The sequence below is a fragment of the Elgaria multicarinata genome, chromosome 3 (assembly GCF_023053635.1).
Source record: "Elgaria multicarinata webbii isolate HBS135686 ecotype San Diego chromosome 3, rElgMul1.1.pri, whole genome shotgun sequence".
NCBI classification, from domain to species: domain Eukaryota; kingdom Metazoa; phylum Chordata; class Lepidosauria; order Squamata; family Anguidae; genus Elgaria; species Elgaria multicarinata.
In genome coordinates, this window is record NC_086173.1 from 34,839,555 (window position 1) to 34,865,901 (window position 26,347).

A 26,347-nucleotide genomic window follows, 5' to 3' on the forward strand; every position below is an offset into this window, starting at 1 on the left:
GCTAACCGCCACGCCAGGCCGGCCCCCGCATATTCCACGCCCGATCTCCGACTTTCCAAAAGAGGTTCGAGGCCACCACTGCTCTGCCTCGGGTTCAAACTGAGGGCCGGGCCATGTGCCCTCCGGAGGCCCTCCGCGTCCTCCTCTCGAGGCGCCCGAAGATTCTGCTGAGAGCGGAGGCGGAGGATCAGGGGGCAGGCGGAGGGCAGCGGTGGTCGCTTGCCCGCTTTTTCCCCTTCTTGACTGCGATGTCCCGGGGCACAAGCGCCGGCCCCTCCGCCTCCTCCTCCGCTCGCAGGCCGGAGCAGCCTCGCGTGCCTTTCCCCGAGGACCAGTTTCTGAGCATTTGCCGCGAGGTGCTCAAGCCGAGAGAGACGGCCGGCGGACCCTGGCAGCTCATGGTCGACTCCGGGAGCTTCAGCATCTACCGGCTCCTTGACGAGGTGTGAGGGGCGGCAAACACAAGGAGAGGCCGACCGAGGCCTACCAAAGAGCCTCAGAGGAAGGGCGGCTGAGGGAGAGGGACGCCACGTTGCCATAGAAACCGGGGCAGGCGAAGGAGGCGGGCATGAAATGGGGCCCTGGTGGGCGCGCCGTTGACATAGAGGCATTGGATGTGTTACGCGACGCTTTCATTAATTAGTTAACTATTTTATTTTATTTTATTTAAAAAATATCCCTCTTTGCCTCCAAGGAGCTCAGGGTACCGTGTGGGGTTCGGATTTTTCTTTTAAATAAGTATTATAATTATATTTCAAAAAATGCACTAACAACAACAACAACAACAACAACAAAACAATTACAAATGCAATTTTCAGAGGGATGGCCGTGCCAGTACGTTGCAGCCAAAGCCACCAGGAGTCTTGTGAATGATGCCTTAGACTAAGAGTATTCACATTTATTGAGGCTTAAGCTTTTGTGGATGCTGCCCACTGCATCTCCACAAAAGCTTATGCCTGAATAAACGAGTTAGCCTTTATGGTTGCTGCAAGACTCTTGGTGTTGTTGTTTTTTAAAATCCAAACAACATTACTTTATCCTCACAACAATCCTGTCTGAGAGAGTGCCTGGCCCAAGGTTGCTGAAGAGTCTGTAGGGTGACCATATGAAAAGGAGGACAGGGCTCCTGTGTCTTTAACAGTTGTATTGAAACGGGAATTTCTGCAGGTGTCATTTGTATATATGGGGAACCTGGTGAAATTCCCTCTTCATCACAATAGTTAAAGCTGCAGGTGCCCTGTCCTCCTTTAAACCTGGTCCCTCTAGTATAGCTCCTGCAGCTTGAACTGTTGTGATGAAGAGGGAATTTCACCAGGTTCTCCATATATACAAATGACACCAGCTGAAATTCCCTTTTCTATGCAACTGTTAAAGATACAGGAGCCCTGTCCTCCTTTTCATATAGTCACCCTACTGAGAATTTTAACCTAGGTCTTCGTGGTGCTTGGATTCTAATAATTTAGCGGCTTCACCCTTTTGAGAAGTGGAGACGGAATAGGGTGCCAACATCTTATGCCCAAGAAATGTCTTATCTGCTAGCTCCACCCCTATCTCATTCACTTACAACTTGCTCCCATTGTTTGGCCATATCTCTTTAAAGAAACAGATAGGAAGCAGTATTAAAAAGTACTGGAGCATGTACCTAAATGCTTTACCTTCACTGAGCAACAGCAGCCAGAGTCTGTTATAACCAAGGAAGAAGCCCTGCTGAATAAAACTAAAGGGCCATCTAGCCCAGCATCTTGTTTCCAACAGTGGTCAGCCAGATGCTTCCAGGAAGCTATGGCTTGAAGACTTCCCTTGTCTCCACCATCTGGTATTTAAAGGTATATTGCTTCTAACACAGAGCTTCTATGTAGCTAAGATGGTGGAGAGCTGCTGATATGCCTGACCTCCACAACGTCTCCCTAATGTTTATTCCCAGGCAAAGGACTTCCTTCCAGGGCACATGACAAGGCCCCTATCCAAGCCACAGCCTTAGTACTTTTCTTCTGAAATTTTTTTTAGCAGCTTCTTCCACCTCCTTTGATAATATTCAATTTCCTTGTGCCACTGCAAAACTATATGTTAGGATGCAACTCCTGACTACCCGCTCCCTGTTCACAACTCTTGGTAAATGTGTGTATGACAGGAAGAAATTCAACAAGTGCAGCTTTCTCTAACATAACAATGCAGTGATAAGGGAACTATTAGGACAAAGAACCTTACCGGTTCATCAACCCCATAGCAGTGCAAGAGTGGAGTCCTTGCATGGGGTCATCAAATGGGCTGAGACAATCTAGGAGGGTAGGGGCCATGAAAGGGACTTAGGTGCACTCTAGAGATTTAATGGCAGTCAGGATATGAGAGTTCCAAATAGGAGGTGTTAAATAGGGGGTTGACAGCTTCCTGTAGAGTACTAACCAGCAAATGGCATCCCACAGACCAAATCTAGCCCCTGAGAAGTATCACCTGCTTCCCACTGGTCCTGCTGCCAGAACAGAAGCAAGAGGGGTGTGTGGCGGTGGTTGTTGTGACTATAGAACTTACTTTAGGGAGTGGTTGTGGCTCATCATTCTCCAGCCCCTTCACAGACTGGATCTCCACTAAAAGTACCTAATGACTAGATATATTATGGACTGACTGATTGGCTTTTGGTAAATTGCTCTCAGTTTTCCATGTGTAAATAGGAACAATGCAGACCTGCTCCACACAGGTGATTATGGATTTAGACTTTCAAAGTCTTTGTTGTAATCACATGTTGACTGACTAATGCCTGAGGGGTTAGTCCCATTTTTCATAGGCATTTTGCTTCTGTTATCTCATCCCCCATGGCCCTGGGGACCTCATGATCTTCTATTTTCTTTTAGTCTTCCGCTTCCCAGACCTGAGAGATGACAGTGAGTGCTAACAGCTGGACTTTGCCTTGCTTAACCATGGGGATGCACAACGCTTTTCTGTTTTTCTTTCCCCTACTCCTTTTCACTAAGGAAAGTTCACTAGGACAAAGTTTCAGAACCTGTGTAGACTATAGATCTAATCCTTGTTTCAAACTTTGGTTTTTTTGCGGCATCCTTGAGGGGGTCAGGGAGGTGGGCAGGATGCCCGGAGTATAACCACAGGCAGAGTTTTCTTTTTCTCTCCCTTGTTACGCAGATTGTGTCCTTGGAAACTGCAAGTAAAAAAACTCCCACAAGCCTTCCCCCTCTTTCATCTCCTGCAGAGCCTGCTAAAATGTATGAGGAGTGGTGTGGGCTTGGGAGTTAAAAGACAAAAAAACATTTCTTTCCCCACAGCCTAAGCCTACTTTCAAGAAGTTTGGTTTTTAGAAGGGTTATGTTTACTACACACTTGTGTTTGAGTTTCCTTTTTCATAATTTCTTGCCATGGGCATTTATTATTCCAGAAAAAAAGAATATCGTGGGTAGTGAAATCTTAAAAGTTCTGAGATCTTGGACACCAGCTCCTCCTATATAACCTATTGCCCTATATCTTGTGTTTATTATTTTTATTTACATATTTACCTTATCCCATCTCAAAGGCTTAAAGCAGCTTAGAAATTTGAAAAGATCTCTAAAACATATTTTCAATGCTCTACTTCCAACCGCCACCAAAGAATAGAGAAGCAAGACAAAAAATCTTCACAAAAATTATCTGATGTTGGACTTCCATTTCAGTATCTCAGCTGTTCCCTAGACATGCCTTCTCTTTATTTTCTTGACTCTGCACCAGGTTAGACAGATCCTATCCACAGCCCAATCACCTGTCATAGGGATGGCTATATGTTGCCCTTTACATCGGTATATAGAAAGTAGAGCAGCTTTCAAGAACAGAGGTGTTGTCCACCTCTGCTTTAATATACCCCATTCTCTGCCTTCTTGAGACCACACTCCATTGCAACCCTTTTCCTCTCTCAAATCAATCCAGCCCATTGAATTGTGTTCCCTACACTCATTAAGAGCTGTGACCACTTTACTTCTGCTTCCCATTCACAATTCCGTCACTCAGGGAGATCTTCTGACAATGCTATTATTCAGCCCCATCCTATGCATCTTTACTCATGTTCAATGGGGTTTAATCCCTAGTTTATTTCAGTTTGCAGCCTTAATTATTTTGTATGTGTGTGAAGACCCTATAAGATGAGTGTTTCAACAAAATGTTTTCAATGGGGCTTCTTTCTCTTGTCTTTCCATATTTGGAGTGTTTACTAGAAGCACCATAAATCCTTGTATGGTGGGCAGGGTTAAGCCATTATAGTATACCTTAGTTTGATGCAGTGTTTAACAGTGAGCAGCTGTTATGGAAGTAATAGTTATTACTGGAGGTGGAAGTAATAGTTATTACTAGAGGTGGTGTGACAGCAACTACAGAATGGTGGTGACCATGGAGCTGAACATGCCAGTTCTTGCCATACAGCTGGACTAAATCTGTCTGTTTTAAGTTCATTTCACCCTTGTATGGTGATAGTAAGTTTGACAACGAATCTTAGCCCCATAAGTGCAGATTTCAGACTGCTTCTGCTTTAGGATAGACAGCTGGCTAACTCAGCAGGGCATTCTGCCTTGAAATTCTGAAGCCCTGCTGGTTTACTGGCCAAGAGGAAAACTTTGTGGGCTGCCTGTGGTCAGAGACAGCATGATTCAAGCAGCTGGCAGAGATGCCTGGAAGTGGAGTTTAATGCAGGCAGGGAGCCCAATTCTCTAACTGAAGTGCTATCAAAATTGGGACGTGTGCTGGTGGAATGCTTGAAACCTCTGCCATTTCGTTGTGTGTTCTATGACCCTCCTGGATAGATACAGCAGGAATTTGGAGAACTGGAATTTGGAAGTGAACTGTTTTAAATGCTATGTTAGCCTGGTTGTGTGACAATGCAGTCCAGTCAGCAAATGTTGACACTGATCAAGAACAGTTTCACAAGAGGCTTAAACATTTTTTGTTTAAAGTGCTTTTGTAATATGAAGGCAAAAGCTATATTAGTCAGAATAACAAACACCTCTCTTTGGGGTTTTCTTCCACATTAACGACAATTGTACATTCATGCAAGAGGGCGTCTAAGGCAATTTAAGTTTCACATGTTAAGTAATGTCAACACCGTGAATGTTAGGAGACTGTGAAGAGAAAGTATAAGATGCCACAGTTGTTTTAGTTTTAAATAAAACAAATGTTTGCATTTGTTTTAGCAAAACAAATGGTGCCATTAGAAGACATTTGCAAGCTGCTATATTTCAAGAGTATGATATTAGCAGGTAGTGTAAGGTAACTGCTGGAAGCCATCCAGTAATTTGGAATTATACTCAATAATTTAGGGTTATGCGTGTTCCATTCCATAGTTTTTCTGTTCAAATTTACACTTAGTTTTAATTGGTTTGCTAATTCTCTGGTAAATAGCCAATTTTTACTAATGTGGTATGTGGAAGTATATTCGTGTGGAAACCCAAGGTAACATGCTTTGCATTTGTACCTTTCTGCATTGTGGAGGGTACCACACAGCAAGAAAAATATTGGCTTCAGTGTATTATGTACACTACAAAGCCACTGTGAGAAATTCAGAAGAGGTTCAGTACTGCAGGGTTGGTGAGGGTCATTACCCACAATAGTGATCCTCCACCCTTGCTAATAAATATTGGGATATCAGAATATCTCCCCTAATGAAAGAGTGCTTCCCTCATTCTTCTCAGGAGTACCTGTGGCAGGAAAGGGCAATACTCAGGCACTAGCCCTGGGACTGTATGTACATGTGTTAGTGAGGGAGAGAGGGAGAGGGAAAGAACTGTGGCAGGTAAAAGAAAGTAAACCCAGTTGGCTTTATTTCTACTGACACAGGAAGTCCACTGGATGGCCATCACCACATCCCAAAAACTCAGGGTGCTGTTATCTCTCAATTCCCTGGAGGCACTGGGCAGCAGGACACTTTTTGATTTGTGATATGGGGCTACTCCCTTGCTAAGCTCAAAGGGACTTCCTTTGATCCCAATCTCTGCCATTTGCTGTATGAATTTTCATGGGTTTCCACTTTAGAGTGTTGAAGAAGCTACTTCTCATCCCACACAATAATAGCTGAAACCCAAGAAGAGTGCATTGAGTAACTTATGCCATTCAAATGCAGAGAGAAATGTAGTTCACCATCATCCTGGGGGCTGTCTAAACATTGTCTTTGCCCCGCAGTGGCTGCAAATCAGTGCTGCGCCGGTTATATGACACAGTTGCCAATTCGTGGCCACCACAGGGCAAATAGAAAAAGCTGTGCATTTAAAAAGTTAGCACAACTTTTCCAGCCAAAGCGAGGTCAGCATAGTTCTTCCACTGTCTATCCTCATTCAAGTATCAAGCCAGGGGTGTTCCTGGGCAGAAGGCGACCTCAGATTGGTCGCTGGGCAGGGGGTGGGCCAGGTGAGCTGAATGGTCACTGGGAAACCCACACTGCCTCCTTCATGGGGATTACCTGCCACCACCCCGCAGCAGAGAAACTGCAGGGTTTAGTGACAGAGCGGTGCCAAAGCGGCACCATGAAGGCAGCTTCCTGCTGTGCATTATTCTTTAATGTGAATGCAGATCAGCAATTTAAGTATAAGGAAGTCTTGTCTTCTATGATTGCATTTAAATATACAGACAGTTACCACAGAGATATATAATTACAGTTGGCTCACAATGCCCTTATTTAAGGTCAACTATACAATACTGCTGGTCTGACCCACCTGATTGTGGAATAAATTGGATTCTTTTTCTTGACGTTAGAAGATTTCGGAATGTATCTCAATAGGAAGAACTTAGCATATTATCCTTGCTAAGGAGGTGTATCTGGCACATGTTGCATTTTGCTGTTGTACCATTTACAAAAACTGGAGCTGGGGGTTGGGATATGCAACTGTAAATCAAGATGTTGTGTAGTGCCATGGGTCATGGTGGAACAGTAGTGTGAATTTAATTGTCATACTTAGTGATGGTGGTGACAACAGGCTCCTGATACATTCTTTTTACTACGAGTCAGGCATTAGCCTGCAACTCTTCATCTATTTATAATAATTAATAATGAATGTATTTTGAACTGGTGTCCCACATAAACACCTGAATAGTCAGCATTTGTCAGATCAGGTAAACAAGCCTGTAGCCACTATTGGCTCATGCTCAAAGCTTGATTCTTTATTTCCCTTAATCAGTCTTAATGAGAAACTTTCCTTCCTCCCTGATGATTACACTTTACTCCAGCCTTCCCCAACCTGGTGTCCTCCAGATGTTTTGGACTACAACTCCAATCAATCCCAGCCAAAAAGGCCAATGGTCAGGGATGATGGGAGTTGTCACCCAAAATATTTAGAGAATATCAGGTTAGTTAAATCTTAGTATATACCTCCTTGCTCAGAATAGGAGACATATAGCTTCCCAGTCTTCTAGTCAGGAAATCCTGCTGCCCACCCTCATGATTCCCTCTTCAACCAGGAATCTATGTTGTAATTAACCTTCACTTTAACACTAGGAGAAGCACTTGTGTGTGGGGTGGGGTGGGGTGGGGTGGGGAGTCTACAACTCGATTAGGCACCTCACCTGCTCTAGAATGATACCTGGCTGTTATTAGATGGTTGAGGCAACTGCTGGAGCTGCAGTTTCAGTAGCCAATCAGTGGCCAGAGTGTCAGGACCTGTGACAGTAAACTGCTTAAGCAATGTGCTGTGTCTTTCTCATACCTGCACTACAGTTCCCAAGTGACATTACAAGAATGCACATGAGCTAAAAAGCATTTTCTTTTCAAATTGTTCGCAGAGGAAATATGTAACTGGAGACCCAGATATAATTCTGTTGGGGGTAGGGTGGGGTCGCACATCAACAGCGATGTTTTAGCATATTTTAATTGCACAATATAATAAATGTTATTCACATGAACATGGTTGATGCCAAGTCACCTCTATGAAAATGTTATCTCTTAATTAATGTGGTCTGTAGTATCATTAAATTTGAAAAAAAAAACGCAGTTTATTTTAAGCAGTTTGCAAACATGCCTCTGGAACGAAGACAATTAGAAATGAAAGGTTTAAGGGCTCTAACAAGTGACCCCGAGTTGTGCGAGAGAGAGAGAGAGAGAGAGAGAGAGAGAGAGAGAGAGAGAGAGAAAGAAAGAGAAAGAAAGAAGGCTCTGCCTACCAACTTTATTCAGCCTTATAGCAGCTATTGCCACTGTAGCAATTGCGGCTCAAATCTTTAAGTGCAGACTAACCTCTTCATAGTAGTGGAAATCATTTCATGTTGCTGGGGCAGTGTGATCATGCAAACCTAGGCCAGCTGTATTTTTGTTTTTGTTTTAATTCCTTGATTGGGGGAAAAAAGCACACTCAACAATTTTGTTTGCTTGCTGGTTTGTTTCAGTGCTGCACGATTCTGTATGTCTTGAAACCTTCTAAACTGTCTCCTGTAACTTGTACAAATGCCAACATCTCATTTTGTTTTGATACTCATGTTCTGTTAACACTGGAAAATAAATATATTTGTCGATCCCTGAAAGAATGAATTGTCTGACGCACTGATATTGCAATTCCTGTAAATCAATACCAGGAGAACTTCTGTCTTGGTAGATGGCAGTGTAGGCTATTCCTGTCACGTTATGCAATAAAGAGTAGGGTTTTTGTTTGTTTGTTTGTTTTTTGTTTAAATAAGGGGAGATTGTTTAAAATAAGAGACTTTGGGTGACCTTATGAAGGGTATAACATTCCAGGAATCACTCTTGCATAATTGATGTATCTTTGGAAAAATGCACTCAGGAAGGCATAGGCTTGGGTGGATGTGTACCTCCATTGCCAGAATTAGTTTTTGAAGTGGTATTGTGAAAAGGGGAAACATTTAATGCTTCATTACAAAATGCTGTGTGAGTCATACATATCTTTATTTTAAATATTTCCTTTCTTTTTTTGGTTCATAAAGGCCTTGAGCTGACAGCACTGAAGAATGAAGTGATGTTGAATGAATAGGAATGCTCCTGATAATAGAACTGTTTTAATAATTCTAACACAGAATTAGATTTAATCACAGTTAGTGCTCGTGAGAAAAGGGTAACTCAAGTAATATGACAGATCACAGAGTGATATAGTAGTTTAAATTCTTTTCATGTATACTAGCCAGTAGCATTTTCATCCCCTCGGTGAGAATGCTTGATCCTACTAATGAATTGCATTAGACTTGAAATCATTCTGTTTCTGCAATTAGTAATGCTAACAACAGCGTACGTAGTATTCCTTTACACAAAGAGTTCTGGTATGTCATGTAGAACAAAGTAATTAACACATGAGATTGGCTAGACCAGGGGTGTTAGTGGTTTGCAGAAGGAAATAGTTCACAACCAAAATATATATGTTACATTTCAATATCACGATTGAAATATAAGTATCAAGGATTATATTTTATATGCTAACAAGGGTTTCATTTTACTGATGGGGTAAAACCAACATTATGTGAGGAGCCTTCTGCTCACACAACAAGTTTCCTTTTCCTTCCTTCCCCATGCAGCCAAATCTGGATGGAGGGGTAATTTGATCCATAGCGATATCTGTTTCACTAGTGGAAGGACAACACTGGATACAACCCATTTCTTGAATCTCTAAAATCAACAATGTATTTATCTGTACAACAGCTAAGGGGTTGATGTGAAAAAGTATTATTACATTTTGAGTAATATATTTAGGATTATATTTAGGATTATACAGGAAAATTGTGGCCTTGTGGAGAAATGTGTGAATTGTATCCAACTGTTTGTCCACCAGTGCAGCAGATACTACTGGCAGAACAGATAACCCCTTCCCTTTGCAGTTACCCCTCCCCATGTCCCCTAATCTGGAGCAGATTTGGCAGGGGCACAGGGATTTCAAGGGAAAGGAGAGGAAGGGCTCATTGAGCAGGGGGTTGGACTCGATGGCCTTGTAGGCCCCTTCCAACTCTGCTATTCTATGATTCTATCTACACCGAGCAGGATATTCCATTATGAAAGTGGTATATAAAAGGCAGGAGCCACACTACTGCTTTATAGGGGTACTGAAGTGCACTGACAACTGTTGGGGCCCATGACACATCAGCACCAAGCAGGATATAATACTATGAAAATGGTATATGGTATGTGTCAATGGGCCCCAATGGTTGTCAGTGCACTTCAATACCGCTATAAAGCAGTAGTGTGGCTCCTGCCTTTTATAGAACACTTTCATACCACTTTCATAGTGGAATATCCTGCTTGGTGTCCTCTGGAATGAGTGCAACTCCACTTGCATGTTTTAAGATAGGCCCTTTCTACACCTAACAGTTATCGCAGGGAAATGGAGGGATCGTCCCTGCCTGCCCCTGGGATCCCCTGTGTATTATTTGGATGCACAGGAACAATCCCAGGAAGATCCCGGGGGAAAAAGGCAGGTGTAGAAATGGCCATAGGCTCTTAAAGAATGATCTAGTTCTTATGGATCAACTTACTTCTCTTTTAGCACAAACCATACAGAGCACTCTCTTTATATTTTAACTGCTGGTGGAAATTTGTATTATTTGGTATTAAAGCAGAGTGTTATAAAGGAATAGCTTTAGACATTGTTAGTACTACCAGGCGTATATCTGAAGTAAGCATGAGTAGGGTACTCTTGATTCTCCACTGCTTTCTCTTTCTGACTTATATGTTTATTTTTCAGAAAACTGGACTATATGAGTATAAAGTGTACAGTCTTCTTCCTGATTGTCCCCCAGAGCTATGTGCTGATGTTTACATGGATTTAAACTACAGGACAAAATGGGACCAGTATCTTAGAGGTTAGTAAATAATTAAGGAGAGTCATTAGAAATTTTATTTGGGCAGGAGAATCTGAGCCCTTATTTTGGAAAAAAAATGGCATTGGAGCCTCCGAGTTATCCAGAGCCCTTCCAGGCTCATGCCAGCAGGGCAGAAGTGAGGGAGCATCTGCGTTTTCATTCCTTTTCCCCTAACTGGTGTGTGTGTGTGTGTGTGTGTGTGTGTGTGTGTGTGTGTCTTTTATCCGATTCTCTCCCATTGAAACCAACGAGAGGGAATTAACCTGTGCCAGCTCCAGAACTAGTGTAGATTACCGGTGTGTTTGGGAGCATAACTAGGGGTTGTAGGATAGAAATTTTTCATATAAATAAATAAATGCCCTCCCATCCTAAACTTTGCAGAATTGGTCTATTCTCCATCCCCAGTTGTCCAAAACTGACTATTTTCCTTAGAGATGGCACAATGCATAAGGAAGGCTTGCTCATCTGCCATCTCCCTTGACAAACAAGCTGTTGTGAAAGATTAATAGTAGGCACACTATCTTGCCTTTGGATGACAGTAAATCAGTGCAATCATGCCACAGCCATAAAGGGTGGGGAAGGAAATCTATGTTCCCAACATGACAGGGTTTAAAGGATGTGAATGTCTCCTTCTGCAAGTGACTCACAATGTCTGATTTGCTGAACTTCACACACATTTTGATACATGGTAAGATCAAGTAGGGAATGTTTCCCCTGTTTCAAATTGCTTGAGTTATCAGTACCATAAGGCTATACTCACATCTATATTTTCCAATGTATCAGTACACATTAGGTGTCCATTGTAGTTCAAATGAGACATTTTAAAAGGTGGACATTTCTAATACATGTCTTAATTCCACAGACTGGGACTGTGGATTTATTTTAAACTTGATTTATTTTGATGTACGTATAGCTTGCACTTTCCAGGGCGGAGAGTGGGTGGATGGGTATAGCAGTAAACACTACAGACAAAATTAGTTATAATATTGCATACCTTTTAATATTCATTATTGAAAGAAAACAAGTAAAAGTGTACTTTTTCCTAAAAGAAATATTTATTTATTTATTTATTTATTACATTTTTATACCGCCCAATAGCTGAAGCTCTCTGGGCGGTTCACAAAAATTAAAACCATAATAAAACAACCAACAGGTTAAAAACACAAATACAAAATACAGTATAAAAAGCACAACCAGGATAAAGCCACACAGCAAAATTGATATAAGATTAAAATACAGAGTTAGAACAGTAAAATTTAAATTTAAGTTAAAATTAAGTGTTAAAATACTGAGAGAATAAAAAGGTCTTCAGCTGGCGATGAAAAGAGTACAGTGTAGGTGCCAGGCGGACCTCCCTGGGGAGCTCATTCCACAACCGGGGTGCCACAGCGGAGAAAGCCCTCCTCCTAGTAGCCACCTGCCTCACTTCCTTTGGCAGGGGCTCATGGAGAAGGGCCCCTGTAGATGATCTTAAGGACCAGGCAGCTACATATGGGAGGAGGCATTCCTTCAAATAACCTGGCCCCAAACCGTTTAGGGCTTTAAATGTCAATACCAGCACCTTGAATCGGGCCCGGACCTGGACTGGCAGCCAATGAAGCTGGAAAAGGACTGGCGTAATGTGGTCTCGTCGGCCAGTCCCTGTTAGTAAGCGTGCTGCCTTGTTTTGTACCAGCTGAAGTTTCCGGACCGTTTTCAAAGGCAGCCCCACGTATAACACATTGCAGTAATCCAAAGGAGAGGTTATCAGAGCATGGATAACTGTAGCTAGGCTATCTCTGTCCAGATAAGGGCATAGTTGGTATATCAACCTAAGCTGATAAAAGGTGTTCTTTGCCACTGAGTTCACCTGTGCCTCAAGTGACAGTTCTGGATCCAAGAGCACCCCCAAACTACGGACCCGATCCTTTAAGGAGAGTGCAACCCCATCCAGGACAGGGCAAACATCACCACGCCGGACAGATGACCCACCCGATAACAGTACCTCCATCTTGTCTGGATTGAGTTTCAGTTTTCTAGCCCTCATCCAGTCCATTACCGTGCCCAGGCACTGTTTCAGAACAGCCACTGCCTCACCAGGGTTTGATGAAAAGGAAAGGTATTGCTGGGTATCATCCGCATATTGATGACACCTCAGTCCACATCTCCGGATAACCTCCCCCAGCGGCTTCATGTATATGTTAAACAGCATAGCGGATAAGATAGAGCCCTGTGGAACCCCATGGCTTAGGAGCTACAGCACAGAGCAATAATCCACCAGCACCACCTTCTAGAATCGGCCATCCAAGTAGGAGTGGAACCACTACAACGCAGTACCTCCAACTCCCAGCTCAGACAGCCTATCCAGAAGGATACCATGATCGATGGTATCGAAAGCCGCTGAGGGGTCCAGGAGAACCAACAGGGTCGCACTCCCCCTGTCTCTCTCCCAGCAAAGGTCATCCCACAGGGTGACCAACGCAGTTTCCATTCCAAAACCAGGCCTGAAACCCGATTGAAATGGATCTAGATAATCCGTTTCATTCAAGAGTGCCTGGAGTTGTCCTGCAACCACCCGCTCAAGCACCTTGCCCAGGAAAGGGATATTAGCCACCGGCCTGTAGTTGTTAACATCCTCCGGGTCCAGGTTAGGCTTCTTCAGGAGTGGTCTAATTACCGCCTCTTTTAAAGAGGCCGGCACCACTCCCTCTCTCAAGGAGGCATTTACAACCTCCTGGACCCAGCCGGCGATCCCCTCCTTATTTGATGTAATGAGCCATGAGGGGCAAGGGTCAAGCACACAGGTGGTCGACCGGACTTGGCCAAGCACCTTGTTCACATCCTTGGGCCTCAATAACCGAAACTCATCCAATAAAACTGAACCGGACGGTGCTCTGAACACCTCTACTAGTGGAGCTGCATTAAATATTTCCATGATTATTAAAAATGAGGAATTAATTATTGAGTAATTAATTATTGAGATTTCAGTCTCTTTTGACATGATTCAAGCATCTAGCCCCCATGTAGCAAGCTTTCAGATTAGACTCTTCATGTCCCATTGGTGCTGCTCCCAAGGATCTTCAGCCTGGAGGGCTTTATAGGGGAGTGGGAGGATACCTCTGGAAGGGTTGAGCACCCAGACACATCAATATAAATATTCCCACCACTGTCCTGTATTTGCCTCCCTTTTTGAACATAGACAACCTTTGAGCAGTCTACATTCCTGATAGCAAGTTTGGAAAGATTGTAGACAGTTTTAAAAAGTAGTAGTTTTTTAAATTAAAGGCAATAAAAGATGAATAAAGCCGGGCACACCAGGAGTTGTGTAATAAGAAGCTGGTTGAAGAATTAACAACATTGCATATATCAGAAACGTATTAATCAGCAACCCACTCTCACTATCCTTGACCCCTTCCCACTCTTTGGGCAGCCTTGAAAGAGGCTGCACTCAGGAAATACAAGGATGAACTTAAGTGACATGTATTACATTTTTATACTGCCCATCAGCTGAAGCTTTCTAGACAGTACACAATTGAAAACCATAAAATATAACGTATAAATTTTAAACATTCAAAAGTTAAAAAGGTAATATCAAGCCAGCTACATTAAAAACCAGGGAAAGCCTGTGTAAAAAGGTATGTCTTCAGGAGGCTTTAAAAGATGTTACGTTTTCTGCCTCCCGAACCCCACAAGGGAGGGTTTTCCAGAGGGAGGGTGCCGCAATAGAGAAGGCCTGCCGCCAAGGTTCTTCATGGTGGCATTCTGTTCATTTTGGAATGGCCAGCAGGACCTCCTTTGAGCATCATAGCTGTCGTCCGGGTGCATATAAGGGAAGGCAGACTGCTAGGTATGCTGGTCCCAAGTTGTTTAGGGCTTTGTAGGATAACAACATAACCTTGTATGTGGCTTGGTAGCTAACCAGCAGCTAGTGCAGTTCTTTTAACCCAGGTTTTATATGAGCAGAGCTAGGTGTCCCCATGAGCACCCTAGCTGCTGCGTTCTGCACTAGCTGCAGCTTCTGAACCACACACATGGGTAGCCCCACATAGAGCGCATTACAGTAGTCTAATCATGAGGTTACCAGTGCATGAATGACTGTGGTAAGACTATCCCTCTTGTGAGACAAAAATCTATGACATTTTAAAATGAAATCCCCATTAATTTGAAGTGGTGCCTCTGTATTGTCCATTCAATTGGATGTATCCACAGTGATTGTTTTCTCACATCTGCACTTTTGAGTTTGATTTCCATTCCAGCATAAGACTTAGAAAGCTGAATAGGATGTCCAGTGGCACCAAGTTAATACTCCAGTGACCTCTGGTGGAAAATGCAATATTCTGTGGTGTCTTATTGCATTCTGGGAACTACAGTTTCTTCCATTAAATAGCTGGCATTGCATATAAAGTCATGTGAAAAGAAGATGTTTCAGGTATTGCTGTTAGGCCCCTTGACTGGCTCCCTGACATCTATATTATAGCAAAATAGTCCCACGTGCAGCCATTCCCACATTACTTGGGGGGGGGGGGAATGTGTGAACTGGCTTTATGACTTTATGGTCTGCCTGACATAATAGCTTAGGACAGAATTGTTTTTAGTTGGAAGGGAGGATGCCTTAATACAGCTTTCCACATGGCTGGCTGGGGAACGCTGGGAGTTGTAGGGGGTGTTTGGATTATCATGTTGGCAAAACTAGTCTTTGTGTCTCCTCCCCTTGCCCCCGTGTGTGTTGCAAGCGTGACCGCGCATGTTGGCATGATGTCCAAACCTGGCACACAGTGAGGCAGGGATTGTTTTGTACCCAGACTACAACCTTGATTGCAAGTTGTGGGTTAAATAGTGGATATGGAACCACTCCCGCTATGCGCCGGGTTTGGACAACATGCCAACCCAGGCTGCATCATGGGGAATTATGCAGATGATGGCTACTTGCGCAGCACACGGTGGTGTTGGTGGAAAAAAACACAACGGCTTCTTTTACTGACATGATCTGTTGAATCCAAGTGTGGTCTAACACATCTGGAGGGCACCAGGTTGGGGAAAGCTGCCTTAAGGTGTGCATTCTCCCATTCCATATGAACTTCCCCAGCTTTGGAAATCTATGCAGGGGATTCCTCTCACTTCTCAGAGAGATCCCCCTTGCATAGATCTCCAAAGTTGGTTGCTTAGGATAGCATTGCAAATTTAGAACATTCTCCTCAAATAGGCCCCAAATCTACCTGTTTTCTAGTAGATCTTGGCAAGGAACATTTCTTTCCTTTCAAGTCCTTTGGCTATCGTAAGCTTGCATAAAAGCTGAAAAACTACCAAGCAACAGATGGTTATGGGGTGATGTCAGAGGAATAGGGGCATGGGCCTTTGATGCACCCTAAAGAGCCAGACTGTGACCCTAAGAAGACTGGATTTGGTCACCGGGTCTGAGGCTCCCACCATGCTTTATTTGTTTGATGATTATTTTTTATTTTTTATTATTATTATTGCATTTATATCCCACCATTTTTCCTCCAAGGAACACAAGGTGGCGTACATAATCCTCTCCATTTTATCCTCACAACAATCCTGTGAGGTAGGCTAGGCTGAGAGTCTGTGACTGGCCCAAAGTCACCCAGTGGGTTTCCATGGCTGAGTGGGGACTAGAACCCAGATTTCCTGACTCCCAGTCCAACACTTTTGCCACTACACCACACTGGCTTTTTACATACAATCTACATACTTTATGTTAGATTATCAGTAGCATGGTACTGTATGTAAGGAATATCTCAGGTGTTGATAATAGTTTTGTAAAATGTGTGCGTATTTTATAACATAGATATAGATTAGAAGAATAATGTTTGTTGTATCCATTATAGGATAATGTGGGCTAAAGACTGAAAACGGAGGAGATCAAGTTTACAGATGCTGAGGCTTCCCAAAAGAATGTCCAAAACAAATCCAATTTGATCTTCTAAATGTGGTTAGAACAACACATTAGGAAAACATGAACCCTGCATCTCCTCCCCCCTCCTTCCATTAATGTGTAGTCAGAAAAGGAATGCACGGTGTTACTTTGCACTCCAAGTTTACTTCTATTACCGGAAGTGAAAGGAGCAGAAAACAGAGGGCTGAAAGGCAGCTGCTGCATCATACTGTAAGATGCCATACGTGCACATGTGTATGTGTGTGTCTTAACCCCGAGACTCTCAACAGTCAGCTTCTGCCTCTTTCCCTCCTGCACCACCAGCACTGTTTCCACTGACAGACTGAGTTCTTTGCTTCAAGAGCAACAACTAAGCTGTAGTACCATGTAGGAAACACTCAGTAAGCTGACTCCAGGGGCCAGTCCCTATGCACCAGAGCTTGCTCCTTAGTCTGAGCAACTCATCTCGAGTGTGAGAACCCTCCCTAAACTCCTGTTCTCCTTCCATGATTGCTGCCTTGGATTTTGGCCTCTGTTGTCTGGTTTTAACTGACCTGACTTTTGCTGAGGCCTGACACCTACAAGGTTTTAATTTCAGTGTGACTTCTGTCACACATTTAATTAACCAAACATTAATTAGTCAAATGCTTGACACTCCTTATATACGATATGTAAGTTCAGTTAAATAATACATGGTCTGCATCTAACACATTTCTCCTCCAATTTGTAGAAATGTGTGAGAAAACTCATGATGGCCTATCAGTTATCTACTGGGAATTGAAATTCCCTTTCCCCTTGGCAAATAGAGATGTATCCTTTCATGTCTTGGATTGAAGTTTTACATTTAGCATTTGCAGCTGCAGACCCTGACATGATTGCCAGTTCTCAGCACAGTTCTGAAAGTTTAAATGAAACATTAACGTTCCCTATGGGTGAAGAAAAAGTAGGCCATTGATGTGTATTCTTGTGAATCGTATTCCTTCTTATATTTGAAAAGCAAAACAACACATGAATTTCTATCTGAAAATCCAGGCTTTTTGATAAAGGTGTGTTCTCTGTATCTGCATCAATATATATATTCTTTCTCCATAATATATATTATATTTTAAAATCCTGGTTATTTCTTAAACTTCAGTGCAGTATGTTTTTATTCGTGAGCGTCAAGATATGGAACTTGATGGACAGAAGATCTATGTTATATTGGCTAAAAGTGTGACCACTTCTAAATTCCCAGAAAAGCCTGGGATTGTTAGAGTAAAGAATTATAGACAAAGTGTGGCCTTCGTAAGCGATGGCAAGAAAGGGTCCAGAGGTAAGAAATCAATAAACAATTTTATAGGAATGCCTGCTTAGATCAGAAATCATACATCGCTAAATCAGGTTTATGAAGAACTTGCTTTTTGAAGATTAATAATCTAACAATTTAGTATTTTAAAATTAACAATCCAATTGGATGCAGATGATTTGCTAAAAAGATGTGTAATATACAATGTTAGAGGCCTGTGGCCAATGGTTTAGCTGGTAAATTTCGCTACCACAATCCACCCCATTCACCCCGCTCCAGCTAACCACTAGTGAACGAAGGGAGATTCCTCGCCCATCTCTCTCTTTTTCTCTTTTGTCTGTCTGTCTCTCTCCTCCCCCACCCCACATACTTGCTCATTTCATTCTTTCTGGCATCTCTCTGTCTCTCAGTCCACCTAGATCACCTCTTTCTTACCAATCTCAAGCCACTTTATTTTATTTGACTCAGGCCTAATCTACACCAAGCAGGATATTGCACTATGAAAGCGGTATATAAAAGGCAGGAGCCACACTACTGCTTTATAGCGGTATTGAAGTGCACTGACAACTGTTGGGGTCCATGGACACATACCATGTACCGCTTTCCTACCACTTTCATAGTGTTATATCGTGCTTGGTGTGGCTCCTGCTTTTTATATACTGCTTTCATACCGCTTTCACAGTGCAATAACCTGCTTGGTGTAGATTAGGCCTCAGTCTCTTTCCTCCATCTCCTCCCAGCTACATGCACTGTTTTAGCAAGACTTTATTGCCACAAGCTCAACATAAGATATTTTAGGGTCAATATGCATGTAACTGAGTCACACCCAGTGAGGGCTGAATCTAGTACATTCTGTTCCATCATTGATTTCTGGATTTATTTATTTGCCTTCTGCAGTTTCTTGCACAAGTGTTTAGTTGTGATTGTCTTCTGTTTTTCCACCTATCTGTACTTAATTATGTGAAATTATGCCTTTTCTCTTTTCCTCATAAAAGTTGCGGTCTCACAATGTTGCTTTGTTCTTTGGGGCGGGGGAGGGGCACAGCAAACCACTTTTGCTACTCAAAGTTTACTATAGAGCGTGATACAGAGCATGGTTAACAACAGATGTGAATAGAGGTCACTGATTCATAGGATCGCCATAAGTTGAAACTGACTTGAAGGCACATAACTAACTAGAATAAATTATTTGTAGATGTCTTCACTGCAGAAGGTGTAGAGCAGATACCGTTATCTGAACTGACATTTTCAGGAAGGGAGTCTCTTAGGCAAATAGAGGTGACAAGAGATGAAGTTGTAGACCTTTTTTGACAAATTGAAAGCAAACAAATTACTAGGTTGAGACTGTGCCCATCTGAGAGTTCCTAAAGAACTCAAATGTGAGATTGCTGAAACTCTAACAGCAGTACGTAACATGACCCTAAGATTGGCCTCTGTACCAAAGCATTGGAAAATGGCCACAATGCCAATTTTTAAAAGGGGATTGGGGGAAGTGGGGGGGGGGTCAGGAAATTACAGGCCAGTTCAATGGTCTGTTCTGGGTAAATTGGTGAAAAGCATTAGTAAAGATACATTTATCAAGCATATAGAAAAGGGATAGGCAAACTGGTGCCCTCCAGATGTTTTGGACTATAATTCTCATCAACCCTAGTCAGTATGGTCAATCGTCAGGGATTTGGGGAGTTGTAGTCCAAGATAATTGGAGGGCACCAGGCTGCCTACCCTATATGTAGGAAGATAAGTCTTGCTGAAGAATAATCAACATGGCTTCTGCAAAAGTAAGTTCTGTCTCACTAATCTTTTAGAGTTCTTTGAGTGTGCCAACAAGCATGTGGGTAGGTGTAATCAGATAGACATAATTTACTTGGACTTTTAAAAGTCCCGCAGCAAAAACTCTTGAGCAATCTTAACAGTCATGGGATAAGAGAAGAGGCCCTTTTATGGATGGGGAGCTGGTTAAAATACAGAAAGGTGAGAGTAGGAATAAATGGGCAGTACTCACAATGGAGTGATGGGGTCCTCACTGGAACTTGTTCATAAACCATCTGGAGCTAGGGGTAAGCATCAAGGGTTTCAAATTTGCTGAGAACACCAAATTATTTAGGCTAAAACAAAAAGCAATAGTGAGGATTTCCAAAAGGATTTCACCAAACTGGGGTGAAACTGGCATTAAAGTGGCAAATGAGATTTGCTGTGTAAGCAAGTGCAAAGTGATACACAATGAGGCAAAAAATATTAGAGCACTGGGGCAAAATGTCTCATATATGCTGATGGGGTCTGCACTGGTGGGGAGTGACAAGGAAATGAAAAAGTTGACTAAGGGCTTTGCTAGACCTGCCGGGATAAGCCGGCAGGGAGGCGGGGCGACGGCGCGCTAACTTTAAAGCGCGCTGCCCAGCCTCCTAGACAGCCGACGCGTAGGGACGACGCAAGCCCTGCAGCGTTGGCCATGTTTTTTTTTTTTTTAAAGGGGCCATGTGGGGCCCGAAGCTGCCGGAGAAGGTAAGGTTTTTTTTAATTTAAGCCCCCCCCCCATCCGCCCTCCCTCGCCGTCTCCCGGTCGTCGCTCTCCGCCCCCCCTCACCATCTCCCGGTCGTCGCCCTCTGCCCCCCCTCACCATCTCCTGGTCGTCACCCTCTGCCCCCCCTCACCATCTCCCAGTCGTCGCCCTCTGCCATCCCCTCGCCGTCTCCCATTCATCGCCCTCTGCCATCCCCTCGCCATCTCCCGTTCGTTGCCCTCCGCCATCCCCTCTCCTGCCGGTCTGGCCTTCCCTCCCCCATCTCCCCCCCCGGATCACCCCCCCTGGCACGATGGGCACAGCGCTCGTATGAGCGCTGTGCCAGGTCCGTGGCTTTTTGCGGCTACTCGCGAGTAAGCGAGTAGCCGCGAGTAAGCGAGTAGCCGCAAAAAGCCACGGACCTTCCTAGACGTTTCGCACTGAGGCCGGGGCTTTGAAAAAGGCGCGCCATAAGCGACTTCGCTTATGGCGCGTTAGAGAAGGCCTCAGTGCGGCCTGGCGCCGGATTCCCCTGTGCGTCATCTGGACGCACAGCAGGGAAACCGGCCCACAAAGCGTGCTAAGGCCTCGTCTCGGAAGGCCCTGATTGTACAGCTGCTATGAAAAAGGCAAATTCCATAAAAAGGGGATTATTAGGAAAGGAATAAAAAATAAAGCTGCTTATTTCATAAAGTTTTAAACAAATCTGTGGCGTGACAACACTTGGAATACACCTCAAGAAGGACAGTATATTTCTGGAAACGATGCAGAAAAAGGCAAACAAAATGATCAAGGAGCAACTTCCCTATGAGGAAAAGAAATACAGTGCTTAAGTCTTTTTATTTAAAAAAAACATGAGTATGATTTGGACATAATAGAGGTATATCAAATTATGTGTGGTGTGGAAAAGTGAATAGGGAGAGTCTCCTTCTGTCGAAATGCTGAAATCTGGGGTCATCCAATGCAGTTGATTGATTGGAGATTCAGGACAGTGAATTGTAAACTGGCAACTGAATGATGACCTAGACAGGCTTTTGGTCTTATACACAAAACTCTTCTTATGTTCTTATACCTGTAAGGCTAGGAACATTTATAGTTCTAAATAGAGATGCCCAAATAATCTTCCAAATTTCACTTCTGCTGCAGATATTGTCATTCATTTGGTGGGGACAAGTATCCTGAACCCGTGTTATGTCAGATTCTGACTAACTCTTTCTATTGGGAAATAATGTATTGGTTGGTGGGTAGACAGTATTGGCTGTCTTGCTTATGCTGCCTAAAGAAAAAATAGATTTGAGTGCTTGTGCAGAGATCTGTACACAGGGGTACAAAGAACAGTGATGAAAATGATATGTACTCCGACTGTGCAGCAACTTGCCAAAGACTGTGGAGATGAAATTGACAAAGATTTTCAGAGCTTTTGTCCGTTTAACTTCTTTTCTTCCCGGAGGCAGCCCATATTGAGTGTGTGCTGGAGTAGGGACGTTTGGATTTTGTAAAATCTGTTCCATTTGCATTTTGCAGATTGTCAGGCGCCTTTCATTCCATCATCCGCTCATTGATGAAATCAGTTTTTTCCTCCCCAAAGTCCTGAATGTGCACCAGTTTGCACTTGAGAAAAAGCACAAATCTTCCTTCCCATGCACAAATCTCCCCTAAATTGCACATTTTCATTCTTTAGCCTTTGGGGGAAATGTGCATTTTTTGGCCAGTGCTTCTCTCTCTTTTTTTCTCTCTCTCTCACATATTTTCCTACGAACACCTTTTTGTAAAATTCTGAAAAGTAAAAAAGAAAAGAAAAGAAGATCTAAACAGAGTCTGCAGAATCTGTTCGCTTCAGTCACAACATCAATGTGCTGAAGCCCACTCCTTGCCCCAGCCACCCCACCCCAACCTGATAACCAGATAACAGGGAAAATGCTCTAGGAACAGGTTCTACAGTTCCTGCCACAGAGTGTCCACAGAGCATCCTAGGAAGCAAGGAGGGACTTTCAAGCACAGCTTCCTAGGATGCTTCAGGTAGGAATGATGTTTCCTTGGAGGAACCATAGAGCCTGTTCCTAGAGTTTTGTTTCTCCCCCCCATCTTTTTTTTTCTGCAATAGAAGATACTGGTGCTCTGGGAGCCACTTGATGGGGTTCTGAGGGTTGCTTGCACTTTTTGCACCCCTGTTCTACAGTGAAGGTACATCTCAGAATTTCCTGCAATGCTGTCAGGGGGTTATCAGCTTTTCAGTTTCACCTCTGCTCTTACAGTTTTTGTTCTGTGGCCAGGGGCTCATCTACACGAAAACAGAATGGGAAGCGCTTCCAGTTATTGGTTTTTCATGAAATCAGCTTTTGTCCATCAGTGGCACACGAAGCAGGCAAAGTGAAAATAAAACCTAAAATAGTACCTGAAAACATTTTTCACAGGTCAAACTGCACTTGTGGAATCGCCTTACTTTGGGGCTGGCTGGGCAGAGTCCCACTAGTAGAAGTGAATGTCATCAACCCCATAGATGCTGTTCAGTCAATGAGAGAGGCTTGCTCCCTACCCCTCTCCATGCTCCTCTGCTCAGGGAACTTTCATGGAGGAGAGAAGTCATGTTGTAGTTTACCTTATACACTCTGGAGTGCTGCCTCCGCTTCCCTCCAGCTCTCTGACCACGAACTCAGCCTCCTCCTCCCCGCACACATGCAGGAAAATCACACACTCAGACTGGGGAATGAATGATTCAAAGGCTTGTATCTTGAATGGAGGAAGCTGACTGTGGCAAAGGGGCAACTCAAGGGGGGTTGTGTGACAGGGGAATGAATGAATTAAAGGTTTTATGAATGGAGGAAGGAAATGACTATGATGGCGTGACTCAGCGGGATAGGAGAATGAATGAATCAAAGGCTTCTATTGGGACTGAAATACCACCACTGAAGGCTCCTGCTACTTTCTCCTTCCCCCTCTGTGTATTGGGAAAAAAGAGGGAATGGTGGCATGGGGAGGGTAGCTCTTTGACCACGTCACAGCCAGGTCACAGAGGCACACCCAGGATTTAAGCTGGAGACAGGGCTCACTACAGTGTAACTGCTTGGGAGCCACGTTTAAGGGAAAACAACACACACAAATGACTTTCCACAAATGCACCTTTTCCAGAGAGAAGCTGCAAGATTGCTTCAGATTGGCGACAGCGTTATCTGTCATAAATGCGTTAAATCATTTGTATAGATTGACCCCAGGTAATGTGCAATTCATTTTGAATTTTCCAGGGTCAGTATCAGGATGAGCAAGCCACTGTGCAAGTGAAGAAAGAGTGGGGAAATAACCTTGGGGTAAGGGGAAAAACTCAGGTGCAAGTAGACCAGAAACTCTGGGGAGTTTCAGTAGATATCTGATACCATGGAATGAAACAGTGAAAATGTCACGGAAATAAAGGGATGAGTACCACATGACCCTCGTTCTAAATAGCAACAGTAATGGCAGTCTAGAAGCTTAATCTGAATGTTAAATGCCCACCAAATTGGACATAAAAATTGCTTTTAAAAAAAAGAATTTTTTTTTTTTACTGCATTTTGTTTCTTTTTGTTTTAAAAGTTTTCATGTCCTACTTTGAGGATCCTGGTGGCAAAATTCCTTCGTGGCTTGTCAACTGGGCAACCAAGGTAAGCAGGGGATTGAAACCAATTAGTTTGTTAGTTTGTAAGAGGCAGAGCCGAGCCCAGAGCAATAATCCCAGACTTCTTTATTTCCATTCCATTTCCTATTGGCAATTGTTCGTCTGAGACATTAATTCCAACACCTTTTTACCAAGGAAATCCATCAGTAGAAATGCTGCCCCGTTTTAGGATCTGCTTGCCTGTCCTGTCTCTGCCCTGACCTGTGTTTTCCACATAACTACTTCAGCTGCACTGCCTCTAAAGTAACCTTCTGTCATGGAATTCTCAGTCCATTTTTGTTTGAGGATGAATGCCCTTGTCCAAAAGTTCTTGATATATCTATCACCTATGAATTTACCTAATACCTTTTTGGCTTTTTAAAACCTTTTTCTTCTATTTACCCAGAGAATATCCAAACCAGCTCAGTGACTGAAATTCTCCCAAAGACTCTCTATCTAAGATGTTCATGTTATTATCTATCTATCTATCTATCTATCTATCTATCTATCTAAAATGCTAAGGCAGTGTGTGGCGCATGGCAACGCATGGCACGTGGCAATGCAGGGCACGCTGAAGGTTCCATGATAAGAACTTAGTGTTGCTAAGCAGCAGAAGTTCCATGATAAGAACTTAGTGTTGCTAAGCAATAGAATATATAAACAAAGATGATACAGCTGGCATTGAAACATATCATTGAAAAAGCAGCTGAACCGCTTCAGGCATATTCGGCCCAATGTCCAGCCACTGCCCCCTGGAGGTAAGAATTTTTATTGCCCAGGGGGACAGCTTGGATGGAGTGGGAGGGAGTGTCTGGAAGGGAGCGAAGGGGAGCAGCTGGGAGGAAGCGGGGGGGGGGGCAATAAATGGGGCGGGGTGCCTGGGCAATAAAATACTAGTGCACAGATGCTATGCGCAGGTCAAGCTTATTATTATTATTAATAATAATATATTTATTTATTTATTTCCTGCCTCTCCCTCTGGATCGAGGTGGGGAACAACATAAAATACAAAATGTTATAAAATACATAAAACTGATTAAAACATATAAAACTAATACATTGTTAAAATGACAGCCAGACTTCTTAAATTTTAACTGGGTAGGCCTGCCAGCTGAGACCAGTCTTTATAGCTTTTTTATATTCAGAAAGACTATTGAGTTGGCGAATCTCTCCCGGCAAGCCATTCCATAGTCTGGGAGTGGCAAAAGAGAAGGTCCTCTGGGTAACAGTTGTCAACCGAGTTTTGGCTGGCTGAAGTAAATTCTTCCCAGAGGACCTGAGTATGCAGGGCAGATTGTACAGGAGAAGGCGATCCCGCAGGTAAATTGTGCAAATTGGGTTAGAGTACGTGTAACCAGGATTAATATGGACATTAAATATCAAATATGATTTACTTACTGGGTCAAACAGTATAGATGGATAAATGTTTTGCAATTCTTTTTACAGACTGGAGTGCCTAACTTTTTGAAAGATATGCAGAGAGCTTGCCATACTTATCGTAAGAGATAAAGTGTTCCTTGAATTCAATCCACATGGATGGTTTAAAGGTGTGTTTTCCAAGATTGGATACTTGCATGGATAGTCAGCCATGACACATTACTGAATAACATCTGCCTTCTGGGATGGTAATCATGAGCCATGTAAGTTCCCAGGAATATGACTATGGAACATATTAAACTTGTTTTTCATTTTCCATCTGCTTGATGTACTGCCATTATTATTATTTTACTTTTGACAGGTATGAAACATCACACCAACATTTGAACCTTGCTGTTCATGGTTCCCATTCAATGATATTTTTTGAGCATACAGGTTCTGATGTACTCACATGGCTCCCTCTATCCTCAAGGGCTTCTGAAGTCACTTCAGTGGAGGGAACAGCTATATGTCGTAGAAGGTTGTGCATGCAGAACTGCTCCCTCCATTGCAACTAATGAATGAATAAATAGAAATGTTATTGTTACTGCCATTGGTTACAACAACAGCCACTAGAAGTAGGGATGCCCAGATTCTGTGAAATCCATCCCGTGTGTGTTTCATGGATTGTGCAGTATCATTCATTCCAGCGTCCATTCACAGACGGATTCAGGTTTTTTCCATTGTGTGAAAAAATACTAAAGTTATTCCATAAGAAAGTTTATTAATTTATTTACAATATTTATATACCCAAGCAGTGCACGTAGGAAAGTTCACAACAATTTACATAATTCATGTTAGTATGTAACATTTAGAGTATATTCCCTGCCCCCATTCCATTTGACTTTTTCCCATGTATATTTTCCAGCATGGAATATGTCTAAGTAGAAACTTGT

The 26,347-nt window shown here is 43.1% G+C and overlaps 1 protein-coding gene across 1 annotated transcript; it reads left to right on the top strand.

The window, feature by feature from the left end:
• The first annotated feature begins 248 nt into the window (after positions 1 to 248).
• Positions 249 to 25,544, top strand: PCTP (phosphatidylcholine transfer protein). The gene is made up of 6 exons (XM_063119906.1): positions 249 to 443; positions 10,632 to 10,749; positions 17,352 to 17,431; positions 17,762 to 17,933; positions 23,975 to 24,042; positions 25,482 to 25,544. The coding sequence occupies exons 1-6, from the start codon at positions 249 to 251 to the stop codon at positions 25,542 to 25,544; spliced, it is 696 nt and encodes a 231-aa protein (XP_062975976.1).
• The last annotated feature ends 803 nt before the right edge of the window (positions 25,545 to 26,347 follow it).

What these genes read in the sequence shown, in the direction of transcription:
- PCTP (XM_063119906.1), top strand. Translation starts at nt 249, where the DNA reads ATGTCCCGGGGCACAAGCGCCGGCCCCTCCGCCTCCTCCTCCGCTCGC. An exon ending in TCTACCGGCTCCTTGACGAG is followed by an intron (nt 444 to 10,631) that starts GTGTGAGGGGCG and finishes TTTATTTTTCAG; the next exon opens with AAAACTGGACTATATGAGTA. An exon ending in TCCCCTTGGCAAATAGAGAT is followed by an intron (nt 17,432 to 17,761) that starts GTATCCTTTCAT and finishes ACTTCAGTGCAG; the next exon opens with TATGTTTTTATTCGTGAGCG.